Source organism: Maniola hyperantus, chromosome 22 (genome assembly GCF_902806685.2).
Source record: "Maniola hyperantus chromosome 22, iAphHyp1.2, whole genome shotgun sequence".
NCBI lineage: Eukaryota > Metazoa > Arthropoda > Insecta > Lepidoptera > Nymphalidae > Maniola > Maniola hyperantus.
The window spans coordinates 6064812-6087507 of NC_048557.2; the positions used below are offsets into that span (position 1 = coordinate 6064812).

The window sequence follows — 22696 nt, forward strand, 5'->3', positions numbered from 1 at the left end:
TATCCCATGTCTGCAAGTTTACTATAATTTCGTAGAAATCAGTCGAGTTGTCATTATTTTTTTATTAATCTATAATCTAAATTACTCATAAAAGGGAAAGGTGACCGATTGACTGACTGACCTATCAAAACACAGCTCACTCACTGATCGAGCTAAAATTTGACATGCAGATAGCAATTATAATGTAAACATCTGCTAAGAAAGGTTTTTGTAAATTAAACCCCTAAGGGGGTAAAATAGCGCTTAGAAATTCGTGTAGTCCACGCGGACGAAGTCGCGGATATAAACTAATCCTAATAAAAGTACAAAAAGACTTGTCCCAACTGACTGACTGACTGAGCTATAAACTGCTACGGTTAGATACTTAAAATTTGTAGATTAGGTTTCTTTTATGACGTTAGACGCTTACTAAGAAAGGATTTTTGGAAATTCCATCCCTAAGGGGGTTGAATTGGGAGTGAAACTTTGCATGAAAGTCTGTCATTTGACAGTTAAACCAAAACTAAGGTTTACCTATACCTATCTATTAAAATACCAAATACCAAATTTTAATAGATAGGTATAAATCATCTATTACAATTTGGTATTTGAGCTTTTGGTAAAATATGAAGAAACACGTGTTTTGAGGATTTGCACAAATTCCATGTATGAAAGTTCAACATTTATTGTTATATCAGCTATGAAAATTGGGATTTGGACTTTCGGGCAAAAATAAAGATGTATGCACGTTTTTCAGGATTTTTGGAAACCCGAGCGCTTTTCAAAAAATCTACTCGAGCGGAGCCGGGGTTGATCAGCTAGTATTTAATATTGGGAGCGGATGTACACAGCTTGACCTTAGTGCTTAGACTTCTACTGCTGTACAGAATTAGTTACATGTTTTAGTGTTCAGTAGCTAACGATCGTTTGCCGAAGTGCGATCTAAATTATATATTTCAAAATGCTACGTTATTTTATATTATTTTTGACACTAATTCAAATTGCTTTTTCTGATAAAAGTTTTACCATAGTGACCGATACAACTGCATCTATGCGAGAAGAAATTCAGATATTAAAAAATAATATCCAAACTGTTGTAGATGCAGCGCGTAACAGAAATTTCGCAAATTATATTCTTCTGCCTTTTGGCGATAACGGTAAGTAAAGTGACATGTTTTATATTTTATTAAAAAAAGTCTTTTAGTGTTTTTTTTTTGAAAATATTACAATAAAGCTAGCCTTACCTAATTACTATACAAATCATGCCCACGTAGAATGGTGCCAAGAATACTGGCTGCATTTCCGCGTTGGATAGCCAGGCAACAAGCGTCTTTTAGTTGGTATAAAATAACATTAGAATATGAAACCAATATATACAAGTATATTATACAAAAAACAAAAGAGTGGATGATCATCATCATCATCATCGTGATAAGCATAATGCTGGCTCACTAGGTTCTGAGCACAGACGAAAGGCTAGGCTCCGGCTAGGTTAGGACGTCCGCCTCCTATTTAGGTGGCTGGGGATTCGATCCCGGGCCTCTAACTTTTCGAAGCTATGTGCGTTTTAAGAAATTAAACATCTCCCTTTAACGGTGAAGGAAAACATCGTGTGTAAACCTACATACCTCAGATTTCTCCATAATGTTATCAAAGGTAGGTAGGTGAAATCTGCCAATCCGTACCTACTTGGCCAGCCTGGTGAACAATGGCTAAACCCCTTCTCACTCTGAGAGGAGACCCGTGCCGGCGATGCGTTCCGTACCATCATTTAACCCATCGCGATAGGTCGATCATGATGGTACGGAACTCTTCGTGTACGAATCAAACTCGCACTCAACCGGGTTTTTCTTTTCTTTATAGACGTAGGACCGCCGTTAGTAACATCAAACCCCGAATACCTACTGGATTTGATACATCTAGTAGAGGTTGCCGGAGGACGCGATTGCCCAGAGGACTCGCTCGCCGCCATTGAAAAGGCCCTTCAAATAAGCAAGCCGAAGTCCTATATATACGTATTCACAGATGCTCAAGCTAAAAGCCAAAGTAGGCTCGAAGCTATACAGAACTTATGTCAGACTAAAGGAAGTCAGGTACCCTCTACTTAATAAAGTTTACATCACGTCGCGCCTCAATTTTTGTGGCAATATCGTATATTTTTCTCTCATCAATACCCTTATTATAAATGTGAAAGTGTGTTTGTTTGTTGGTTTGTTGGTTTATTGGTTTGTTGGTTTGTCCTTCAATCACGTCGCAATGGTGCAACGAATTGACGTGTTTTTTGCATGGGTATAGATAAAGACCTGGAGAGTGACATAGGCTACTTTTTATCCCGGAAAATCAAAGCGTTCCCACGGGATTTTTAAAAAACCTAATTCCACGCGGACGAAGTCGCGGGATCAGCTAGTATTAACATATTCCAATGATTCAACTGCTGATATAGTACCTATATACCTATCTACAGATATCAATAGGTATCCAGACTCAAAAGTCAAAAGTCAAATCATTAACTCAGATAGGTTATTATTGTGTACACTTTCTGATTGTCGATTGCTGAATTTGCAATACAATGATGTAGTGGTGATAATTAATTAACTAAAGCTACGAGGGTTCCAAACGCGTCCAGGTCTGAGAAGAGCCCACAACAAACTTAGCTGGGTCTATTACTATTTTTCAAAAGAGAGCCAGCCATTCGATCAATTTATAAATTCTGTTCACGCAAATCCCATTGAATTTTTTTTAAAGAGATAAGTAACCGAACGGTGCCAACAGAACCCTATTACTGAGCCTCCGCTGTCTATCCCTCCCGTCCGTCTGTCTGTCAGCGGGCTGTATCTTGTGAACCGTAACAGTAGAGAGTTGAAATTTTCACAGAATGTGCTATTGCCGTTAAAAGAATAAATAATAAGAACTAGCTTATGCTCACGACTTCGTCCGCGTGGACTATACAAATTTCAAACCCCTATTTCACCCCCTTAGAGGTTGAATTTTCAAAAATCCTTTCTTAGTGGATGCCTACGTTATAATAGCTATCTGCATGCTAGATTTCAGCCCGATCCGTCCAGTAGTTTGAACTGTGCGTTGATAGATCAGTCAGTCAGTCAGTCACCTTTTCCTTTTATATATTTATAGATTTTAAAATAGCTGCCATGAAAATTAAAAAAGAAAAACTTGTCAGTAGGAACCTTCCGTTTGCGAGTCCGATTCGCACTTGTCTGACTTTATTTATGTTTCTTTCAGGTAATTATATTCCAAAGTGGTAAATGTGTACCACAGGGAATAGCACATAGCGAAAATGAAAATGTCTACTACGAAGTCGCTAACAAATGTGGTGGATCCGTTTTTCATTTCCATTTGGGTAATCTGTATTATGTAAGTTGGATTTTTAAAGCACATTTATTCATTGAGCTTAGGACTTTAAGCTGCGTACGCACCTGAGCTGCACTGCGAGTCACTGCAGTCCGGCTGCAGAAAGCGTCACTTCAGGCCGCTCACGGTACCTACCGCACTACAACTACTGTAGGGCGATTGTCTAAAACCTGCATCAGTCATTATTACAATCTCAATTGTTCTGATTGGCTGAATTTGTGCGATTCTTGATGCAACAAAGCATTGTAGCCAATAGTGAGCGGTTGTTAACCAATCAGAGATGATTGCGATCGTGACATTGTAGCTGTCATTCTCCCGCAATCGCGCAGCAGTACGCGGCTGCTCGCGCACTTGCGCGTCACTTCTATAGTCTATACCCATTCGCGTACGAGCAACAACGTCGCAAGATGAGCGACTGAAGTGGGAAAGGGTGGAAGCCGACATCCTAGGGGTTGGGAATTTTGAGGATATACTTCTAAGAGCCCGTCATGTGCCGCGTGGACTACACAAACTTCAAACCCCTATTTTACCCCTTTAGGGGTTGAATATTCTAAAATCCTTTCTTACCGCATGTCTACATCATAATAGCTATCTGCATGCCAAATTTCAGCCCGATTGGTCCAGTAGTTTGAGCTGTGCGTTGATAGATCAGTCAGTCAGTCATTTTCACCTTCACCTTTTCATTTTATACATAATATATTTAATGAATGAATATTACATTGTAAAATCATTATTTATTTTTAGGCATTTAAATATATGAAAGAAATAACTAGTATAGAGTGGAGTGACGTCGACTCCCATATAGAATTCTCGGGAAGAAAGCGGTTTACAGTAAGTATATTTTGTACTTTTCACATAAATAAATATTAATTATATTGTGCGAAGGCGGCCTTATCACTGACGTAATCTTCAAAGGCAACCCGAGCGTATTAATTAGACAACCTTTTATTTATTTTAGTTCATAATGGATGTTTATACCAAGGACTTTATTGTAGCCGTATCCGGAAATTATCCAAAAATCACAATCACAAACAGTTTTGGAGATAGCCCACAGATCGAAAAAATTGTAGACACACATGCTTTTCTTGTAAGTATTATTTTAATTTCCCCATCATCATCAACAGTTAGACGTCCACAGGTGGACATAAGTCTTTTGTAGGGACTTCCACGCGCAACGGTCTTGCGCCGTCTGAATCAGCGGAACCCTACGTCTCGCTTAATGTCATCTGTCCACCTAGTGGGGGTCATCCAACGCCGTGCTTTCCGGTGCGAGGTCACAATGCAGCACCTTGGGACCCCAACATCTATCGGTTTTTCGAACTAGATAATATATGCCCTGTTGAATGTCCATTGCCACTTTAGCATGCTAATTTCAAATGTACCTCATTAAAAATTGGCAACGAAATGCAAATCCAAATGATTTTCTTCTTTGTCGTTACACTCTTGATAGAGCGGTCTTGGTCGTCACTGCAGTGCTGTGGCACGCTTAACTATGTACCTCTCTGATGGCTGCCTTCCTAGTGCAGTCATGTAAGAGGACGTCACGTAAGAGGTTTTTATTTTATTCCGATACAAGCTAGCCCTTGACTGCGATCTCACCTGGTGGTAATGACGATTCAGTCTAGGTTGAAATCTATAGAGCGCACTTTGACTTTGCTGAGACTTAAGTTTGAGTTAAAGCGAGACCGAATTATGTGAGAGATATTAGCTCTGTTTCATTTTAACTCTGTCTTAAGTCTAAGCAAAGTCAGAGTGCGCTCTAATAGATCTCACCCTAAGATGAAAGCGGGTTAACTTGGAAGAGATATGAAAGTTTCATTAAATCCGTACTCTTGATCAGTTTTTGCGCGGCATCGTACCGGAATGCTAAATCGCTTGGCAGCACGGCTTTGCCGGTAGGGTGGTCACTAGCCACGACCGAAGACCGATTAGACTAGAGACATTTTAGAGATTGTAAATACCAAAACTGCCCGGAAATTGAACCCCAGCCCTCCCACTTATAAGACCATCGCTGCGTCAGGAAGGTTGTCAAAACTATCTTGGTCTGTCCAATGATCTATAATAGAAAAAGTAGCTTATTTTAGCCGTATTTTACTCCTGTAGGGGTTGACTTTTCAAAAGTCCGTTCTTAGCTGATGCCTTCTTCATAATAGTTATCTACATGCGAAATTTCAGCCTGATCCGTCCATGCAGTGGTTTGAGCTGTGCGTTGATAAATCAGTCAGTCAATCAGCTTTCCCTTTTACATATAAAAAAATTTATTGAAGGTAATTCGAGTAAAGAACGCTGGGATTGGTGAACTAACTACTGACGTCACTTGCCAAGGTACCGCAGTCACGACGTTTTATAGGAGGAAAGAGATATCATTCCAAGTGGGTTTCTCTCCATTCAAACCCAAAAGTCTTCGAGAAACATCATCTAGACCTTTACCAGGTAAAATAATCTACTAATCCATTTAAATATCACTGCTGGCAATTATTTATCTAAATTACCTAATTAGAGAAAAAAAGAGAAAAATATGTCGAAATGTTTTATTTATTTTTAAGAGTTTAATGAGACGATTTATTGTTTTTAAATACTATAGATAAATTTATTTAAGGTCGCAACTTAATCCAAGTTGTATTAAAGTATTTTAATAAAACCAGTGGATTTTTTTTTTAGTTTTATTGAAGTAGAATGTATACTATATTTATATCTGTCTTCTGCACAAATGAGTGAATAATATTCTCTAATCTGTGGTCTTCTTCATGCTTTTTTCTTTCTATCTAGGTTTGCTAAAATTTCTCGCGATAAGTTCGGCGGTTGAGCCGGGAAAATGCGTAAAAATATCCAAAATTTTCAGATGTGGCTACTTTCATGATTATTTCATTACCAGAACAGACAACAGAATTGTTGACTCTTGAATTGCAAATGACTGATAATAATATGGAAACTAAAATGTTGCAATATCATTCACTGGATGAAAGAGGAAATTTGTACATCGCAGAAGTGTTTGTTGCAAGTTATAGGGCCTTCAAAGTTTTTGTGAGTATTAAACTATGGTCTAATTATATAATTAGAAGGAGATCTGCGCGGGATGTGGAACACTTATGGACTAAGAGCCAGTGCGTGCCAGACCTTTGTTATTTTATAAAAGCTGAAAGTATCTCTGCGTATTGTCCCCAACACTGGGAGGACTATGGAGTTTGGATCATGCTGGCTTTGGGAGGAAACAGGTACCTAATAAAGGTGTTAAAATCTTTTGTCAAAGTAGGTATAAAGTCTAAGTTTATTTATATTTCCTTCGGATTAGTATTAGAAATCACGTGATGCATTGCTAGACATTTAATATCGTGGCACCTCCTCCTAAATTAGACTTTGGGACTTTACGCAGAGAAACTTTCAGCTTTTATAAAAAAACGAAGGTCTGGCACGCGCTGGCTCTTGGTCCATTATGTATATTCTCGATTCATGATGAACCGCGTCCCGCATCCCTCGCGTATTTTCTCCTCAGGGTTTCATGTGGAAATATATATATTTTTTTAATGATACTGTAATTTTTTGGTAATAAATAAATTAATCATCATTATTAATCTAGATAAGATGCCGAGATGAAATTACTGGTCAAGAAATATCAGGCTACAGCAATGTTTTAGAATCTCAAAGAACTGGTAAGTACCTATGAGTACGCGACAGGTCGAGATCGCAATCGGGGAGGGAACGCCCCACACACCCGCACAGCCCCCGCGCTAACCCGGTGCGGGCGAGCTCGGGTGACGATTGGGTGTGCGTTTTTAAGGTCTAGCACCACAGAATATTAAGTTTTTTACTTTGGAGGTTTTAATTTGGCAAATAATGGTACAATATATTATTGTACTTGGAATTAGAGCCGTGATAGCCGGCAGGATAAGACGTCCCCCTCTTATTTGGAAGGTCGAGGATTCGATTCCGGGCATGCACCTCTAACCTTTCGGAGTTAAATGTGCGTTTTAAGCAAGTGTCACTTCCTTTAACGGCGATGGAAGTCATCGTGAGAAAACTCAAATGCTTGAGTTCTTCAAAATGTTGTCAAAGGTGTGTGAAGTCGGCCAATCCACACTTGGCCAGCCCCCTTCTCTTTATGTGAGAAGACCTGTGCTCAGTAGCGGGCTGGCGATGGGTTGATCATAATGATAATCCTTGGAATTGGGCCTTTACCCTTCCATTACTCACTCAGTTTCATTGCAGTGAATGGGAAAAGTGGATTACGAAATTCAGCCCCTCTGATAGAACTTCTCGAGCCGGAATCGGTTTTGGTGGACTACGGGACTAATTATACGGGAGTCTGCAAAGCTAATTCTAATGAAAAACCATTAATTTGGTGGGAAAATGATGCTGGGGAGACCTTGTCATCAGAGGTAGATATTTTTTCTGTGAACCTGAATATAAAGTTAAAAAAGGAAAACTCATAAAATTATTTTAAACAATCCCATGGGAACTCTTTGAATTCCCAGGATAAAAGGTAGCCTATTAACTATACCCATGCAAAAAATCATGTCTATCCGTTGCTCCGTGGCGGCGTGATTGAAAAAACCAAGAAAAAAGAAGAAACCACAAACAAACTAAACACACTTTCGTATTTATAATAAGGGTTTTATTGTAATATTTTCATTAAAAAACCAATAAAAAAAAGGGTACTGATTTCAAATACAGTTAGGTACTTACCTGCTTAGTGCTTATGATCCCATAACGATTTTTGCCCCCTTCTCGTTCTGAGAGGAGACCCGTGCTGATCATGATGATGACGAACGATTGTTGTAATAACTTCAACTTATTTTCTAGAGTGCGCTTCTCCAGCACCCCTCGACCTACATAAGTTACGTAAGAATCGAGAATGTAAACAAAAATGACACAATAACGTGTAAATGCAAGAATGATCAAGGTGAAGATGCAGTTGCATTGAATCTCTACGTCAACAGAACATTTACCTTTGAAATTGTACAAAAACCCACAGGTAGGTAAATTTTTAGAACAGAAATTGTAGAACTTTAACACGTTATAGTAATAGATACTATCACCTTGGGACCTGAACGTCTATCGCTTTTATTAACTTTATTAACTACGGAAATATGTTTCCTGCCGATTGCCACTTCAGCTTCGCAATCTGAGCTATGTCGGTTAAAAACTCCGGTTCTCTGGTACTCTGGATCTCCTCGTTTCTGATCTGGTCACCTGCGTAGCTCTTACCATTGCCCGCTGATTGACACTGCGGCCGGTGCTAAAATTGCGATCATGCACCACAAAGCGCAGCCTTGGAAGACCTCCCACTCAGGTTGAGGTTGACGATGATGATGATGATGAATAGATTCTGAAAAACAGAAATTATTGCGACTATCAATGATAAAACAGAGTTAACCAGGAAGATGTCAAACCTATAAATAACTTAGTTGCAATTTATTGCGTGCGGTAAGGAGTTTTGGAGCGAACCTTCCTAAAAAAGGTTGTGATGGAGAAAAGCAATTGAATTTCAAAATGCAAAACAAACGAACAAGTGCGGCACTGAAATGCCCATATAACAAAGTATAAGATATTTGAAACCCCTATTTTACCCCCGGGTTTGAATTTTCAAATACCTTTCTTAGCGAATGTCTACTATGCCTTTCAGCCTGAACTGCCCGATCCATCCAGTAGTTTGAGTTTTGAGATGTGCGTTGAAAGATCAGTCAGTCACCTTTTCCTTTTTTATATTCAGAAAACTAAGGAACACTAATTATTGTGTGTTTGTTTGAAATTTCTTAAAAATATACTTTGTATACAGATGCTACGATTGAATTTGGTATGGAAGGAAAACTTTTCTGTGAAGCGAACGCATATCCTGAAGCTGTCATCAAGTGGTACCACAACGATACTCTCCTTGAGGAGTCCGAGAACGTTGAGCTTGTAAACGATGAATATATGCTGTTAATAAAGAACATGGGTATAGATGATACTGGAGAATATAAATGTGAAGTCTCTAACAGTGTGACAAGTGAATCTTATGTGGCCAACGTTTATATAACTGGATTGGGTAAATATCTATAAATCCATAAAAATATTATAAATGCGAAAGTGTGTCTGTCTGTCTGTCTGCTAGCTTTTCACGGCTCAACCGTTCAACCGATTTTGACGAAATTTGGTACAGAGATAGCTTGCATCCCGGGGAAGGACATAGGCTACTTTTATCCCGGAAAAACAAAGAGTTTCCACGGGATTTTTAAAAACTAAATCCACGCGAAGTCGCAGGCATTCTCTAGTTTTCTTATAACTGAAATTTTAACGGTAGAGTACATTTTTTATTGTTATACAAGCTGGTCAAGATGCAAAAATAGTGGTGGTTTAGTCATTCTAAAAAAACAGTTAACGTTTTGTTTAAACTTTAAATTAAGTTTTTAATGAAAAATCAAGTTTCTGTTTTGTTGTGAATTTAGTTGCGATTAATTTAATTGTGAGTTGTGAATTAATTATCACAATTAATGATGACAATTATCTAAGTTAGAACTGGATTTTAAATGGCAGCACTAGATATAAATCTGACTGAAACGTAAATTGGAAAAATTAAGTTGCATATGAGTCACGATTGTTTATTTTCTTGTTGTAGAACCACCTCAAATTAAGTTGAATACGGCGGAAATTCAGTTGAAACCTGGTGATTTCACTGAAGAAAATTGCGTGTAAGTCTAAAAATTTAATAGAATGATGAAAAATTTAACGGGTGAGCCATTGCACTACCTATTTAATTGTCGTCCCTACTCCTAGCACAAGATTCATGCTTAATTGGAGGGCAAAGGGAAATAGTCATGATTAACAAGGCCAATTTTCGTTTAAAATAATGAATAAAGTATCTATGGATGGAAACATCTGAAATAAACAATTATTTATTTATAACTAGCTGCCCTGGCGAACTTCGTACCGCCTAAGAGTCGATTCTAATGTTTTAAATTTTTCTCTCCGTAAGAACCATCCTCATACTTCAACGCATATTATAAAAAAAGAATTAGCGAAATCGGTTAAGCTGTTCTCGAGATTTGCGATCAGCAACACATTTAGCGATTCATTTTTATGTATAGAGAAGATATTTCTAGGGTCTTAGCAGGAATACCGGTACCGGAAGTTACATGGAAGTATAAATCGGAAGATGGAAGCTTGGATTTTGATCCAGTCCCTGACGGTGTCGTGGTTGAAGGCAAATCCTTAAAGATACCAGCAGCTGATATAACACATGGAGGCTTTTACGTATGCGAAGCAGTAAACCTTCTTGGCACAGATTCTCAACATGTAAAAGTGAAAGTTCAATGTAAGTGTTGCCGCCTTCCGTAGATAGAGTAATAAAGGTAGATGCAGGAACGTTTGCTTTCTCATTCGCACTAAAAAGAGAGCACAGATAAAGTTACTAATGTGATAAACAGAGTCGCAGCTAACCTATTTTTTATCCCTTATCGTGTAACTGGTTTTTTTCAAGAATACATACAAGAAGTTGCAAAACAAACTTTGAGAATTCAAGGCGTAATTGTATTTCTTATGAGTTATTTACTTGTTTTCACATAAAAAACGTTTAATACTGGTGGCGCCACCACCACCACCACTGGTGGACAGTGGCCCACGAATTTACACCAAATACAAATATTGACTACTAAACAATGGTAATAATTGTCGTATTATTCATCGTTACGTCGGTGCTATCGCTATCTCATACGCGGTTACACAGTACTTAAATCTACCTATTATTCTATCTACGCCTCCTTCTGAAATGGAAGTCACGTGATCTGTTGCGGGGCAACCATCTTAGGACGATTGTATAAATACGGGTGGTTGATGGTTTTTAAGCCAGTCTCGTTCCGACTCGAGACTCTACTGTTCACGTTGTATTTTTGTAATTTGTTTTCAACAGATGCACCCAAAATCAAGAACGGCGATGAGATAATAACTGTCAAAGAAGGCGAAATGGTAGAACTGCCTTGTGACGTGGATGCAGTACCCAAAGCCAACGTCCATTGGGATATGTACCAGGACGACGTGATCATAGCTTTTGACAACCACCATCATTGTGATGATAGACACACGCATCGGTAAAATAATAATCATTGTATTTTTTAGGGTTCCGTACCTCAAATAAGGATCCCTTATAGGATCAATTTGTTGTTTGTTTATCAGTCCGTCTGTCCATCTGTCCGTCTGTATGTCTGTCGTGTCTATCAAGAAAATCTATACTTCCCGTTGACCTAGAATCATAAAATTTGGCAGGTAGGTATTATAGCACAAGTAAACTCTTTAATGTGCTTGTAGTAATGATAAGGCTATGCTACTACTCTACTATGCTATGCTATGCTATTTCTCTACGTCATCAAATTAAAAATGAGGAGATCCGTAGGAGAACCAGAGTTACCGACATAACTCAAGGGGTTGCGCAGCTGAAGTGATGATTGTACCTAAGTACGAATTTTCGTCACATTCATAGTTCGAAAAACTGATAGGTAGATGTTGGGCTCCCAAGGTGCTAGAATGGCGATCTAGCACCGGAAAGCGCAGCGTTGGAAGATCCCCCACTAGGTGGACAGACGACATCGAACTGCAACTTCAACAAAATCGCAGGGAGTCACTGGATTCAGGCGGCGCGGCGCACGACTGGCGTGTGGACTGTGGAAGTCCCTACAAGAGACCAGCTGCGCGATTGCGGGAGAATGACAGCTACAATGTCACGATCGCAATCACCTCTGATTGGTTGACACTCGCTCACTATTGGCTACAATGCATTGTTGCAACAAGAATCGCACAAATTCAGCCCATCAGAACAATTGAGATTGTAATAATGATTGATGCAGGTTTTAGACAATCGCCCTACTGTGTCCAGCTTTAGACGTCTATTGATTGATGATAATAAAATATAATGATCATTATGAATTATTATAAGTATTTTTTTAGATTTTCCGCTCGCTACAACGATTCCGGGATGTACCATTGCATTGCTGAAAATGAGATGGGCACCGCTATAAGAACTGTAAGATTAAACGTATTGGGTAAGTTTTTGGATTGCCTACCTAAAGTGGGAGTAATCTACGTGAATTTAGGTTTATTAAGAATCCCATAGGGTCTCTTTGATTTTTCGTATCCCTGTTCATGTCCTTCCCTGGGATGCAAGCTATCTCTGAACCAAATCTGATCCAAAATGGTTAAACAGATGTACCGTGAAACGTTAACAAACAGACAGACACACTAATTTTGCATTTATAATATCCTGTGTTAGGGCCACAAATAATTTTATTAAGTGAGGATATGGATAAGTACCTACTTATTAGAAATAATAACTTATTTTCTTGTTGTAGTGCCACCGTACATAGAACACCTTCCGTGGGAGACATTATCAGTAAGAGCTGGGACCACGTTGATTCTGTCCTGCGACGTAACCTTCGGCAACCCAGTCCCCTCAACCAAATGGGAGTACATTTCTCCAAAGTTTGACACCACCGTTCTGCAAAGGTAAATAATAATCATCATCATTGTCATCAACCGGTAGACGTCCACTGCTTGACATAGGTCTCTTGTAGGGACTTCCACACGCCACGGTCTTGCGCCGCCTCAATCCAGCGGCTCCCTGCGACTCGTCTGATGTCGTCCGTCCACCTAGTGGGGGGGTCTTCCAACACTGCGTCTTCCGGTGCGAGGTCGCCATTCCAGCACCTTGGGGCCCCAACGTCTATCGGTTGTACGAACTATGTGCCCTGCCCATTGCCACTTCAGCTTCTCAAGCCGTTGAGCTATGTCGGTTACTCTAGTTCTCCTACGGATCTCCTCATTTCTGATTTGATAGGGAGGGAAATAATAATCACAGCCTCCTAACTTTACAACATTATTCACCGTGCTAATTCGGTTGTACATAATCTCCACAGACCACCACCTATAAAAGCCTAATACCCGGACACCCGCGATCGCCAAGCTTAGGCAGTTACTTAGCATAAAAGTCAGCCCACGCCCGTTCGGTACCCTCATTCCGCACATTGCCTTGATTACATGACTTTTGAGTCCACCAATCACAACAAAGCATTCTCCCCCTGTCCCTCGTCAACATATTTTTACGATTTTATTTTCGTGCATTATTTTTATTACAGGAGTCATTCCATGGGAAAGCTAGACCTAATTTTAGGAAATGTAACTCGAAGACAGGAAGGCATTTATCAGTGTGTAGCCGAGAATGAAGTTGGGCCAGACACGATTAAAGTTCATTTGAAAGTATTGTAAACTTTAATAAAATGAAGACTTTCAGTATAATATTACTACCTACTAGTAAAATAATATAGAAATAAATAATTTTCCTATTAGGTTGTAGGTACATTCTTTTATTTTATTCCTATATACCCAAGTCACGGTAGTGCCCAAGTACCCAAGTAGGTAGGTTAGGTACCTACATAGTTGCTTTTACTCATACCTACCTACCTCCTACCTGCTTACTACAATTTTATAATCGATAAAAAGTACCTATACACTGGCATACCTAATCAGCAAAGAAAAAATAGGTAGCTCACAACGCATCGCGTCCTGGAAATCGCAAAAAGGCTACGACACAAAACGTGTTATGGCTCTTACCCTACCCTACGAATAACGCCACAAGCCACAACGGTCGGAGTGTTTTTTTTTTGCTGATTTAAAATATATTCTCAACTACAAATTAATAGGTAATTCAAACTCTTAATATAATTTAAATAATAGATGTAGGTACATCACGGAGATTTGTAATACTATTCTAATTTTTGGAACATTGAGCGCCATCTTGTTAGTGATAGCTTAGTTTTATAAAGCTATTGTTCTCCATTGGTCACTAGAGTGTAGTATATCAAGGAGGTTTACGTTAATTTTTGTAACATTGAGCGCCATCTTGTTAGTGTAAGCTTAGTTTTATAAAGCTTTTTTTCTTCGATTCGCCACTAGAGGGCAGTAAATCAAGGAGGTTTAATATACTTACCTAATTATTATTTTTTAACCAACTTCAAAAAAAGGTTTTTTTTTAACCTTTGCAACAGAGCGCCATCTTGTTAGTGATAGCTTAGTTTTATAAAACTATTGTTCTTCTACTCGCCACTAGAGGGCAGTATATCAAGGAAATTAGTTGCGTCGCGCGCGTCGGCGTGATGCGTAAAATTTTAATACAATTTCTTTGCACTGAAGCTTAGCTTTAGGCTATTAAGTAGGTACCTAGTACTTAGAAATTCTTTGGGCTATTGTTTTTCGACTCGCCCCTAGAGGGTAGTAAATCATGGGGGTTTTAGAAATAATTTTAATTTTTAACCATTGCAAATTTGAGTGCCATGTTGAGTGTTTTGTGCGACAAAGGCGACAATACTATCTTGGCACTTGAATGACATTGACAGGGGGGCGCTGTTGGAGAACAACAGTCATTATTCTGAGACAAAACTTTAGAATTTCCATAGACCAGAATATCTCTATGGTTGATACCCAATTATTCTCAAATTGACATTTGAAATTTGAATTTTGACATTGACAGTCCACTAATGTTTATTTACTGAAAAACAGGTGTGAATTTGTGAAATATTAGAAAATGTGCATCTAAAACATGTCTGATTTCAAAATACCACCGTATATCCTGCAGGAGCTGCCAGATATTACCGAAACTGTAAAATATCCCATAAAAAATATACAGCGCATTAAGGTTAGTTCATTTAAATATTTCGTATTTGGCACCAGTTCAAAAACTTCATATTTCTAATTAAATGCTAGGTAAGGTAACCTATCTATCTATTATTACTAATGTTCAATGAATCGCTGCAATGAATAGTGTGTTTTTTTATTATACTAGCTTTTTGTCACGCGATTTTGTCCCCATGGACTACACAAATTTCAAACCCTTATTTTACCCCCTTAGGAATTGAATTTTCAAAAAGCCTTTTAACCAAATCCAAGCTTTTTTATCCTTTAGTCTTCGACTGTATAATAACTGCTTTTCTTAGGAGCATATTTTTAATAGATTTTTAAACTTGTATATAGGCAACTCTAAAATTGTGGAATTTTATTATAAAATATTACACCAATTCCCACTAATGACTCTCCCACTTTCCATAGTTTTAGATTATGTAAGCCTGCATTGGTTGCCAATGCAAAGCAAGCAACAAACAGTTCCTCTCATTCATTCACTCTTGGCAGAGTGATTGTGGTTGTGAGTTGTCCTTCACAGCTGCTCTTCTAATCTCCCTCCCTTCGAGACAGATGTATTTGTTGTGGAACAGATTAAGTCCATCTACCTAGTTCTGGAACTATGATGTAGATGTGCGCCTTCCACTCTGCCTGGTACCATGAGGTGTACATTGGCACCACTCTTCCTAGTTATATGCACAAAAAGCTTAGTTGTACAAGCATAAAAAGAAGACCCAGTCTAAAAAAATAAGTAGACCCAGTTTATAAGTTCTTTATTCAAAAATTCAATTAAGTCTTTGTAAATTTTCAGTATACCTGTTTTGACATATCAAGGTCTTTGATAGCATTTGGCGCTACCAGCGGTGGGATCTATGTGTTCAACAGATGGCCATGTGAATTTGTGCAACTTATACCCAGTAAGGTAAGTGTTGTAACATGTGAATGAAATATGCTTAATTGTACACTGTCAGAAACTCAAAAGTCAAACGTTATGTAGCAAAATAGAAGTACAATTGGTGGCCTTATCGCTTTGAAGCAATCTGCCAGGCAACCATGTTACAGAGGATATAATGACTAGTGAAAAAAGGCTAAAGGGTGTATGTAAGTGATGTGGTGATGCCGTCAAATTATTATCGAAGTTGCAGTAATTTTTGTTCTAATTTGATAGCATATGAATCCACAGAATTTGTGCGATTTTTAATAATAGTGTAGATAATAAGGAGCTAGATTGCGAGATACGCTACTGTTCAGGGAAACTTTATTTGACTTTCAGTAAGAATTCATGCTTGACCTAGGTAGACATAGTCATTCACATACTCTATGTCCTAATTATTTACGTTAATTTTTTGTTGATGCCTGTTGGTCATAACCTTTGTTTTGGTGGTGTTTATTGTCAAACCTGCTTTTTGACTCTCTGTTGCTAGTTGTTCAAGCATTTCTTGTAGAGTGACTGGGTCCTCGGTAAATAGTACCAGGTTGTCTGCAAATCACAGGTGTGATAGCTTACATCTGTTAATATTTATTCCCCACCCTTCCCAATCTAAATTTCTGAAAATTTCCTCTAACCAATTTGTAGAATAAATCATGTAAGATAGAATAATAATTAAATAATAAGAATAGGAAATTAGTAATACTGTTAGTTAGTCATATAATAATATGTATAAGTAGATCAAAGAAAAAAGGCTATTTTTAACCGACTTCCAAAAATGAGGTGGTTCTCAACTCGGTACTTTTTTTAATTTTCTTATTTATTTTATTTATGATTTCATGCTGTTTCAACCAAATACACACACCGCCGGCACAATTAGCGGAACACATAAAAAAGGGGAAAATAAAATAGTCAATTTTATTTTTAAACAAATAATAACTTGAAACAACAATTTTGACATTAATTTCCAACACCATATAAAGTAAACAAAATGCATGTATAATATTGTCATTTTACAGGATGGCCCAATTACTCGCCTGGCAATATCACCTGATGAAAAGCACATAGGTTTTGCGAATGGCAAAGGCTTCCTCACAGTGACAGAGTGTGATCAATCGCATAGCAATGGCTACTCATCAACCTCGTCGAAGGAACATCAAGGGAATGAGGTCACAGCGATGGTGTGGAGCAGGAATATGCTGTTTGCTGGCGACGATGTTGGCAAAGTATCAGTTCTACAAGTACAAGGCTTTATCGTAAGTATGAATTTTAGAGGAACATTTAAAGGGCGTGTCCCATTTGTTTGTAAACAACTAAAATAAAACAACTACCCATATTATAAATGCGAAAGTGCCTGTTCGTTTGCTGGTTTAGGGGTTTGTCCTTCAATCACCCCGAAATGTAGCAATGTGGACTTATGTGATTTTTTGCGTTGATATAGACCTGGAAAATGACATAGGCCACTTCTTAATCCGCAAAATCAAAGAGTTCCCACAGAATATTTTACGACCTAAATCCACGCAAACGAACGAAGTCTTGGGCATCAGCTGGCCCTTACAGTACTACATATCGAAACTAATGAGAAAGGTGAAGAATATAATTGAATACTTTAATGTATAATTCTTGTAATTTATAATTTCAGGCAAAAACAATATTCCAGAGTTCCTCTCAAACGATAATGAGTTTAGACTCACGAATATGCCAACTCGACTCTAGAGATTGCATGATACTTGTGTCAACTCTCACGCGATGCTACATTTGTAATACTACTCAAGAACAATACAGGCAAATAGGTCAGAAGCTCAGAGATGGAGAGTTTGGGGCGTGTTTTGCAAATGCACAGAAGCCTCTTACAAACGGTTCAATAGACAATAAGGAACAGGATTTTACGGAAGTCAAAAAATATAATATTGTTGATGATGATGCTAGATTTATTGTTGGTGAAGAATTTTCTAATACGGTTATATTTTGCGCGCGACCTTCCTCCCGTTTATGGGAAGCTACGGTTGATGGCATGGTTCAAAGAACCCACCAGTTCAAACAAGTATTGGCCAAACATCCCATGAAAGTTGTCTCACTGGAATCCTATGAAAAAGAAAAATATTGTATAGAAGATTTGTCGCATGATATTAGTGGACAATCTATTAACTTTTCTAAAATATACAGCTTTAATGACACCATATTCGCATTTAATAAAAACGCAATATACTTTTTAAATTTTCAAAACGTCGATAACACAGTGTGGTTTGATACATATAAAGACATCGTTGAATGCAAGTTATACAATGATATGCTATATGTTTGGCTGGCTAATGGATCTCTTATAAGCTTAAAGTTCATGAATTTAGATAGGTTTCTAGTAAAATGTTATTTCGACGAGAAATTTTTACTATGTGCTGAACTGTGCACCGTTTTCAAGGATTACTTGCTCTCACAAAATTTATCCCCGAAATTAAATGTTTTGGTTGGACTACGAGATAAGCTGGATAATAATGGGGTGTTAAAAAGTGTTGAAGGTGTTCTAGAAAAGTTCGACAGTCTCAAATCTAGTGATGCCACTCAAATGAACTCTGGAATTTACGTTTTAGAAAATACATATCACACACAATCATTATTAGATGAAAATGTTCAAACGAAACAGGACGAAAACATATTTGGGCCAGAAGCAATGCAAGCTTTAAAAGGACTGAGCATAACAGTATCTGATAAACTGAACACAAGTAAAAAAATGTTAAAAGAAAAATGGGAAGACTTGAAACATCTTAGTACTGAAAAACAAGATGTATCTCAATTCAAAACAATCCAAGAAAACGACAAAGCTCCTAAATGGATTTCTCGCGATGAATATACTCTCGATGACGCGCCAGCCGTGTTAGACAATGATATTATTTTCAAAGAAACTAGTCAAGATATTATAGAGGTCAATAATGATGCTTTAGAGCAAGATAAGATTTGCAAAATGCTATACCAATATTCTAGGTTAAGTCTTGTGAATACGGAATCAGAGTTGTCGAATTTAAACTCGATAATCGAGAGCTACGCCTGTGATATTAGCCAGATATATGATCTAATGTTGTTACTAGAAAAGTATTGTATTTCTATAGGTGCTGTAGATGAAGCTATGTTTGTGCCGAACAATATATTTCTAACTTACTTGAGCAATTCTGAGAACAAACGTGCTTTGATAGACTTAATAATAAAAGATGTAACGCTGTATAAATATTTCGTAGATTCTTGTATAGCTGTAAATATAAAGACTCAGAAACACTCAAATATTGGTTGCGAATGTGGTTTTCCACTTCCATATGTGAGAACGAGTCAAATGCCAGTATTTTCCGAGTTAATAGACGAATTTATCGAACAGCAGTGGTCGAGTCAGACGAAGGAGCAATGCTACGAAGTTTGTAGAAAAATGCCTTATTTGTGGAGGAAAATTTTGTACTTACGAAGGAACGAAGACTTAATAAACGTGCTCAGGATCCTTTTACAGATGCTGGATGAGAGTTTATTGCACTCATTTTTACCTCAATTCACGTTGGATACGTGGGAACGCGCGATACAACTTTATGCGACTTTGTATGCAAATATGTGCTTAAACTGCAATAAAAAGTTCGAGCATATATCCGTAAAAGACATGTTGAGCTGGGATCAATTGGGCTTGATGATTATAAAATCGGTTGGCGGTAGAAATGCAGTTAAAGTAATGCAAAAACATGCCAACTTGATAGAGTTTGGTGCGTTGACCGTGAAATTCTATTACGCATGCCTGTTGGTGGCTCTGTACGAGAAATATGACTGCACCATAACAATTCCGTTGGCCGATACTATATACAGTTCATACGAATTTGAAGAGTCCAGGAAAGAGGTAAGATTTTGTTTTAATCTATTTCTTCTCTATCATTTTAAGTTAACATACTTTTCAATGCCGTGTAAAATAACCATATAATCTGCCACCACTATGTTCAATTTTAAAATAATATTATGGGGCAAATTTTCGTAGACTTTGTAAACGGAGCTAAATTGTCAGGTCTAACATTCGCCGTTGTCAATCGATAGACGTCCACTGCTGGACATTAGTCTCTTCGTAGGGACTTCCACACACCGCGGTTTCGCTCATGAATCCAGTGGCTTCCTGCGACTTGTTTGAGTGACTCTGAGCTTTCTTATGAGACACAATATAGTTAGCGACCATGCCATGTCTCGGATCCGAATGTTATCACTGGCAACAAACATTGGTCTAATATTAGTACTATCCTTTTCCTTAAATAGAAATAGAAATAGGAATTATTTATTTGTATAATGTGTGTTACAAAAGATGATAATTATCACAAAAGTTCAACACATTAGCCGTAGCGGCGTACAAATATTGTGGTATGTAGTATGTATGTATACAATTTTAGAAACGAATTATTTTTGTAAATTTTCATGCAGTTCATAAAATAACAGTTGGGGTATAATTAAATTGTAGTTTATACAAAATACAAAATAATCATATATTTAAAAAGGAGTAAAAAAATTATGTCAAGACCATAGAAAAAGGTTAACACTGTTTATAGATATTGTAATTTAGTTTAATTTACAGATTTGTCTTTGGATTAGCGCAAATTCTTTATACTGTGCAATAATTTATAGCAGAAAACTTTTACACCTTATTTTCATAATAATGTGTGAATCAAAGGCATAATTTTTTCTTTCTTTCAGATACACAAACTTCTACAAAGTACTTCTGCGGGAGTTATAAATAATACTGCATTGCCTCTAACCATAGCAGCGACATCGCCCTTTTGGGGGCTTAAGGAAGTGTTTGAAAAATTATCCAAAGACCCTCAAGAAAATCTCCTTTCAAATGACATTTCTATGGCCATGACAGTCAACAATTTGACTGACTGTGCGCTATGTGGGTTGCCATTACAAAATTTAGTGCTAATCAAAGATGGCGGCTTGTGGGTGTTTAGGTGTGGCCACACTTTCCACGGCGCTTGTTTGAACTTGAACCAAATAAAATTGTGCCCTTCTTGCTCTGTTAAATGAATGCTTTTTGTATGTTATTATTTTTATATTTATAATAAGTCTATGTTAATGGCGTTGATTCTGATGTTTTTCTCTAAACTAAATTTAGAATATCTGCATCTTTTTCTTTGTAAAAGTACAAAAAAGGGGCGAAAAATAAATCTTAAATTTAAGACTAGTTTTAGTGCTTCTCTTCAAATTTAAGCGTTATGCTCAAGACTGGCACCTAAAGTCACTAGATTTGTCAATTTTTAATTAAGCTTGTCTCTCCTTTTTTATTACATTGATAAGAAAAAGATACGAATACTCTATTTAGTTGCGATTAATAATAATAAATTATTATTATTACATCCATTTTGTTAGTAATAAAATTAATTGCTAATGACTATGTTAGTAAGTAGGCTGTTTCATGCGTACTTTTATTTATCTAGGAATCTACCACCCATGAGACACTGAGAGTGCATGTGCAAACCAACCCAGTGTCTCATAAATGGATTATCTAGTTTTTCAGATAAGGTTTTCAGATTACCGTTGGGGAACTACCTCGGATTCTGCTCATCACTGAAGCTGCTCTTTCTTTAAGAGATTGTGTACAACGGAATTAGCCACATAGTAGCTAATTCTGTTGTACACAATCTCTAAACTAAACTAAAATGGCACTTCCAAATCTATTGCTATCCCTTTCAAAATGTTGCTTGCGGAAAAAGATAGCACTTGATTTAGACCTGTTAATTTAGTTTAGTTTAGAGATTGTGTACAAGAAAATCGGCCACACTGGTAATATAATTTGTATCATTTGTATACATTCATGTTTTTGTATCGAAATTATGAAATTGTTCTTGCCATATGCCATATTATGTGTTATGGATTTTTATTTGTTTTTTTTTAATCTTTTATTAACATCCTTTTACATTTATATGTATGTCAGCCTTTTATTTGTTAAATATTGAAATGGCAGTCATGGCAGTCAAAACCGCGGCACGTGCGCGAACGGACTCCCTTGAAAAAGGACCCCGGATGGGTTCGAAACTAGTCGGGCTAACGTCGACTAAACACGTGAGTACAGCCGGGACAGATATTATTTAGAAAAATTGAAATATTGCGATAGTCTTGCCAAATTCCAGAAATGAAGTAGATTTCTGCGTAACTACTTTCGATGATTAAAACTTGTTGTATATGAGACTAGCTTATGCTCGCGACTTCGCCCGCGTGGACTACACAAATTTCAAACCCCTATTTCACCCCCTTAAGGGTTGAATTTTCAAAAATCCTTTCTTACAAAACCATGTAGACTTTAGACTCTTTTACTTTAACTCATTTTTCAGGGTTCCGTAGTAAACAAAGAACCCTTATAGTTTCGTCATGTCCGTCCGTCTGTCAGGTTTTATTGTTCAAATTGTTAATTTATTCTAGTCCAATAATATTATTTATGCTTTTTAAGTTGATTTCATTGAGGTGTTATTTTTAACATGACTTCAATTAAAATGGTTTAAAGATTGCAATTGTTTTTTTTTAATTTTGTGTAATTATATTAATTTGTAATGTTGCTGCCATACAACGTAATACACAACCGTACAACGTAAGACAGTACACGGCAGAAAATGTTGTACATCGACCCTTAGAAAGAAATAGCGGTTTTGTAGAACGTTGTCTCTGTCGTTGAGACCGACAAAACGTGATATAGGTATGAGTGACAGAGACAACGCTCTTCAAAACCGAAATCTCATTCTAAAGGTCGATGTACAATATTTCTTGCCGGCTACTGTAATTATT

The 22696-nt window shown here is 37.4% G+C and overlaps 2 protein-coding genes across 2 annotated transcripts; both read left to right on the forward strand.

Annotated features, from left to right (window-relative positions):
- The first annotated feature begins 881 nt into the window (after positions 1 to 881).
- Positions 882 to 13665, forward strand: LOC117992965 (hemicentin-1-like). The gene is made up of 17 exons (XM_034980695.2): positions 882 to 1136; positions 1843 to 2072; positions 3220 to 3351; positions 4093 to 4179; positions 4307 to 4435; positions 5616 to 5781; positions 6191 to 6372; positions 6926 to 6998; positions 7555 to 7724; positions 8149 to 8320; positions 9125 to 9373; positions 9944 to 10016; positions 10428 to 10639; positions 11234 to 11411; positions 12265 to 12359; positions 12666 to 12819; positions 13449 to 13665. The coding sequence occupies exons 1-17, from the start codon at positions 941 to 943 to the stop codon at positions 13576 to 13578; spliced, it is 2628 nt and encodes an 875-aa protein (XP_034836586.1). The 5' UTR covers positions 882 to 940; the 3' UTR covers positions 13579 to 13665.
- A 1178-nt stretch (positions 13666 to 14843) lies between these two features.
- On the forward strand, positions 14844 to 22420 carry p (WD40 repeat domain-containing protein pink). Its single transcript, XM_034980694.2, has 5 exons — positions 14844 to 15004; positions 15797 to 15907; positions 16933 to 17169; positions 17556 to 19778; positions 20615 to 22420. The coding sequence occupies exons 1-5, from the start codon at positions 14909 to 14911 to the stop codon at positions 20942 to 20944; spliced, it is 2997 nt and encodes a 998-aa protein (XP_034836585.1). The 5' UTR covers positions 14844 to 14908; the 3' UTR covers positions 20945 to 22420.
- The last annotated feature ends 276 nt before the right edge of the window (positions 22421 to 22696 follow it).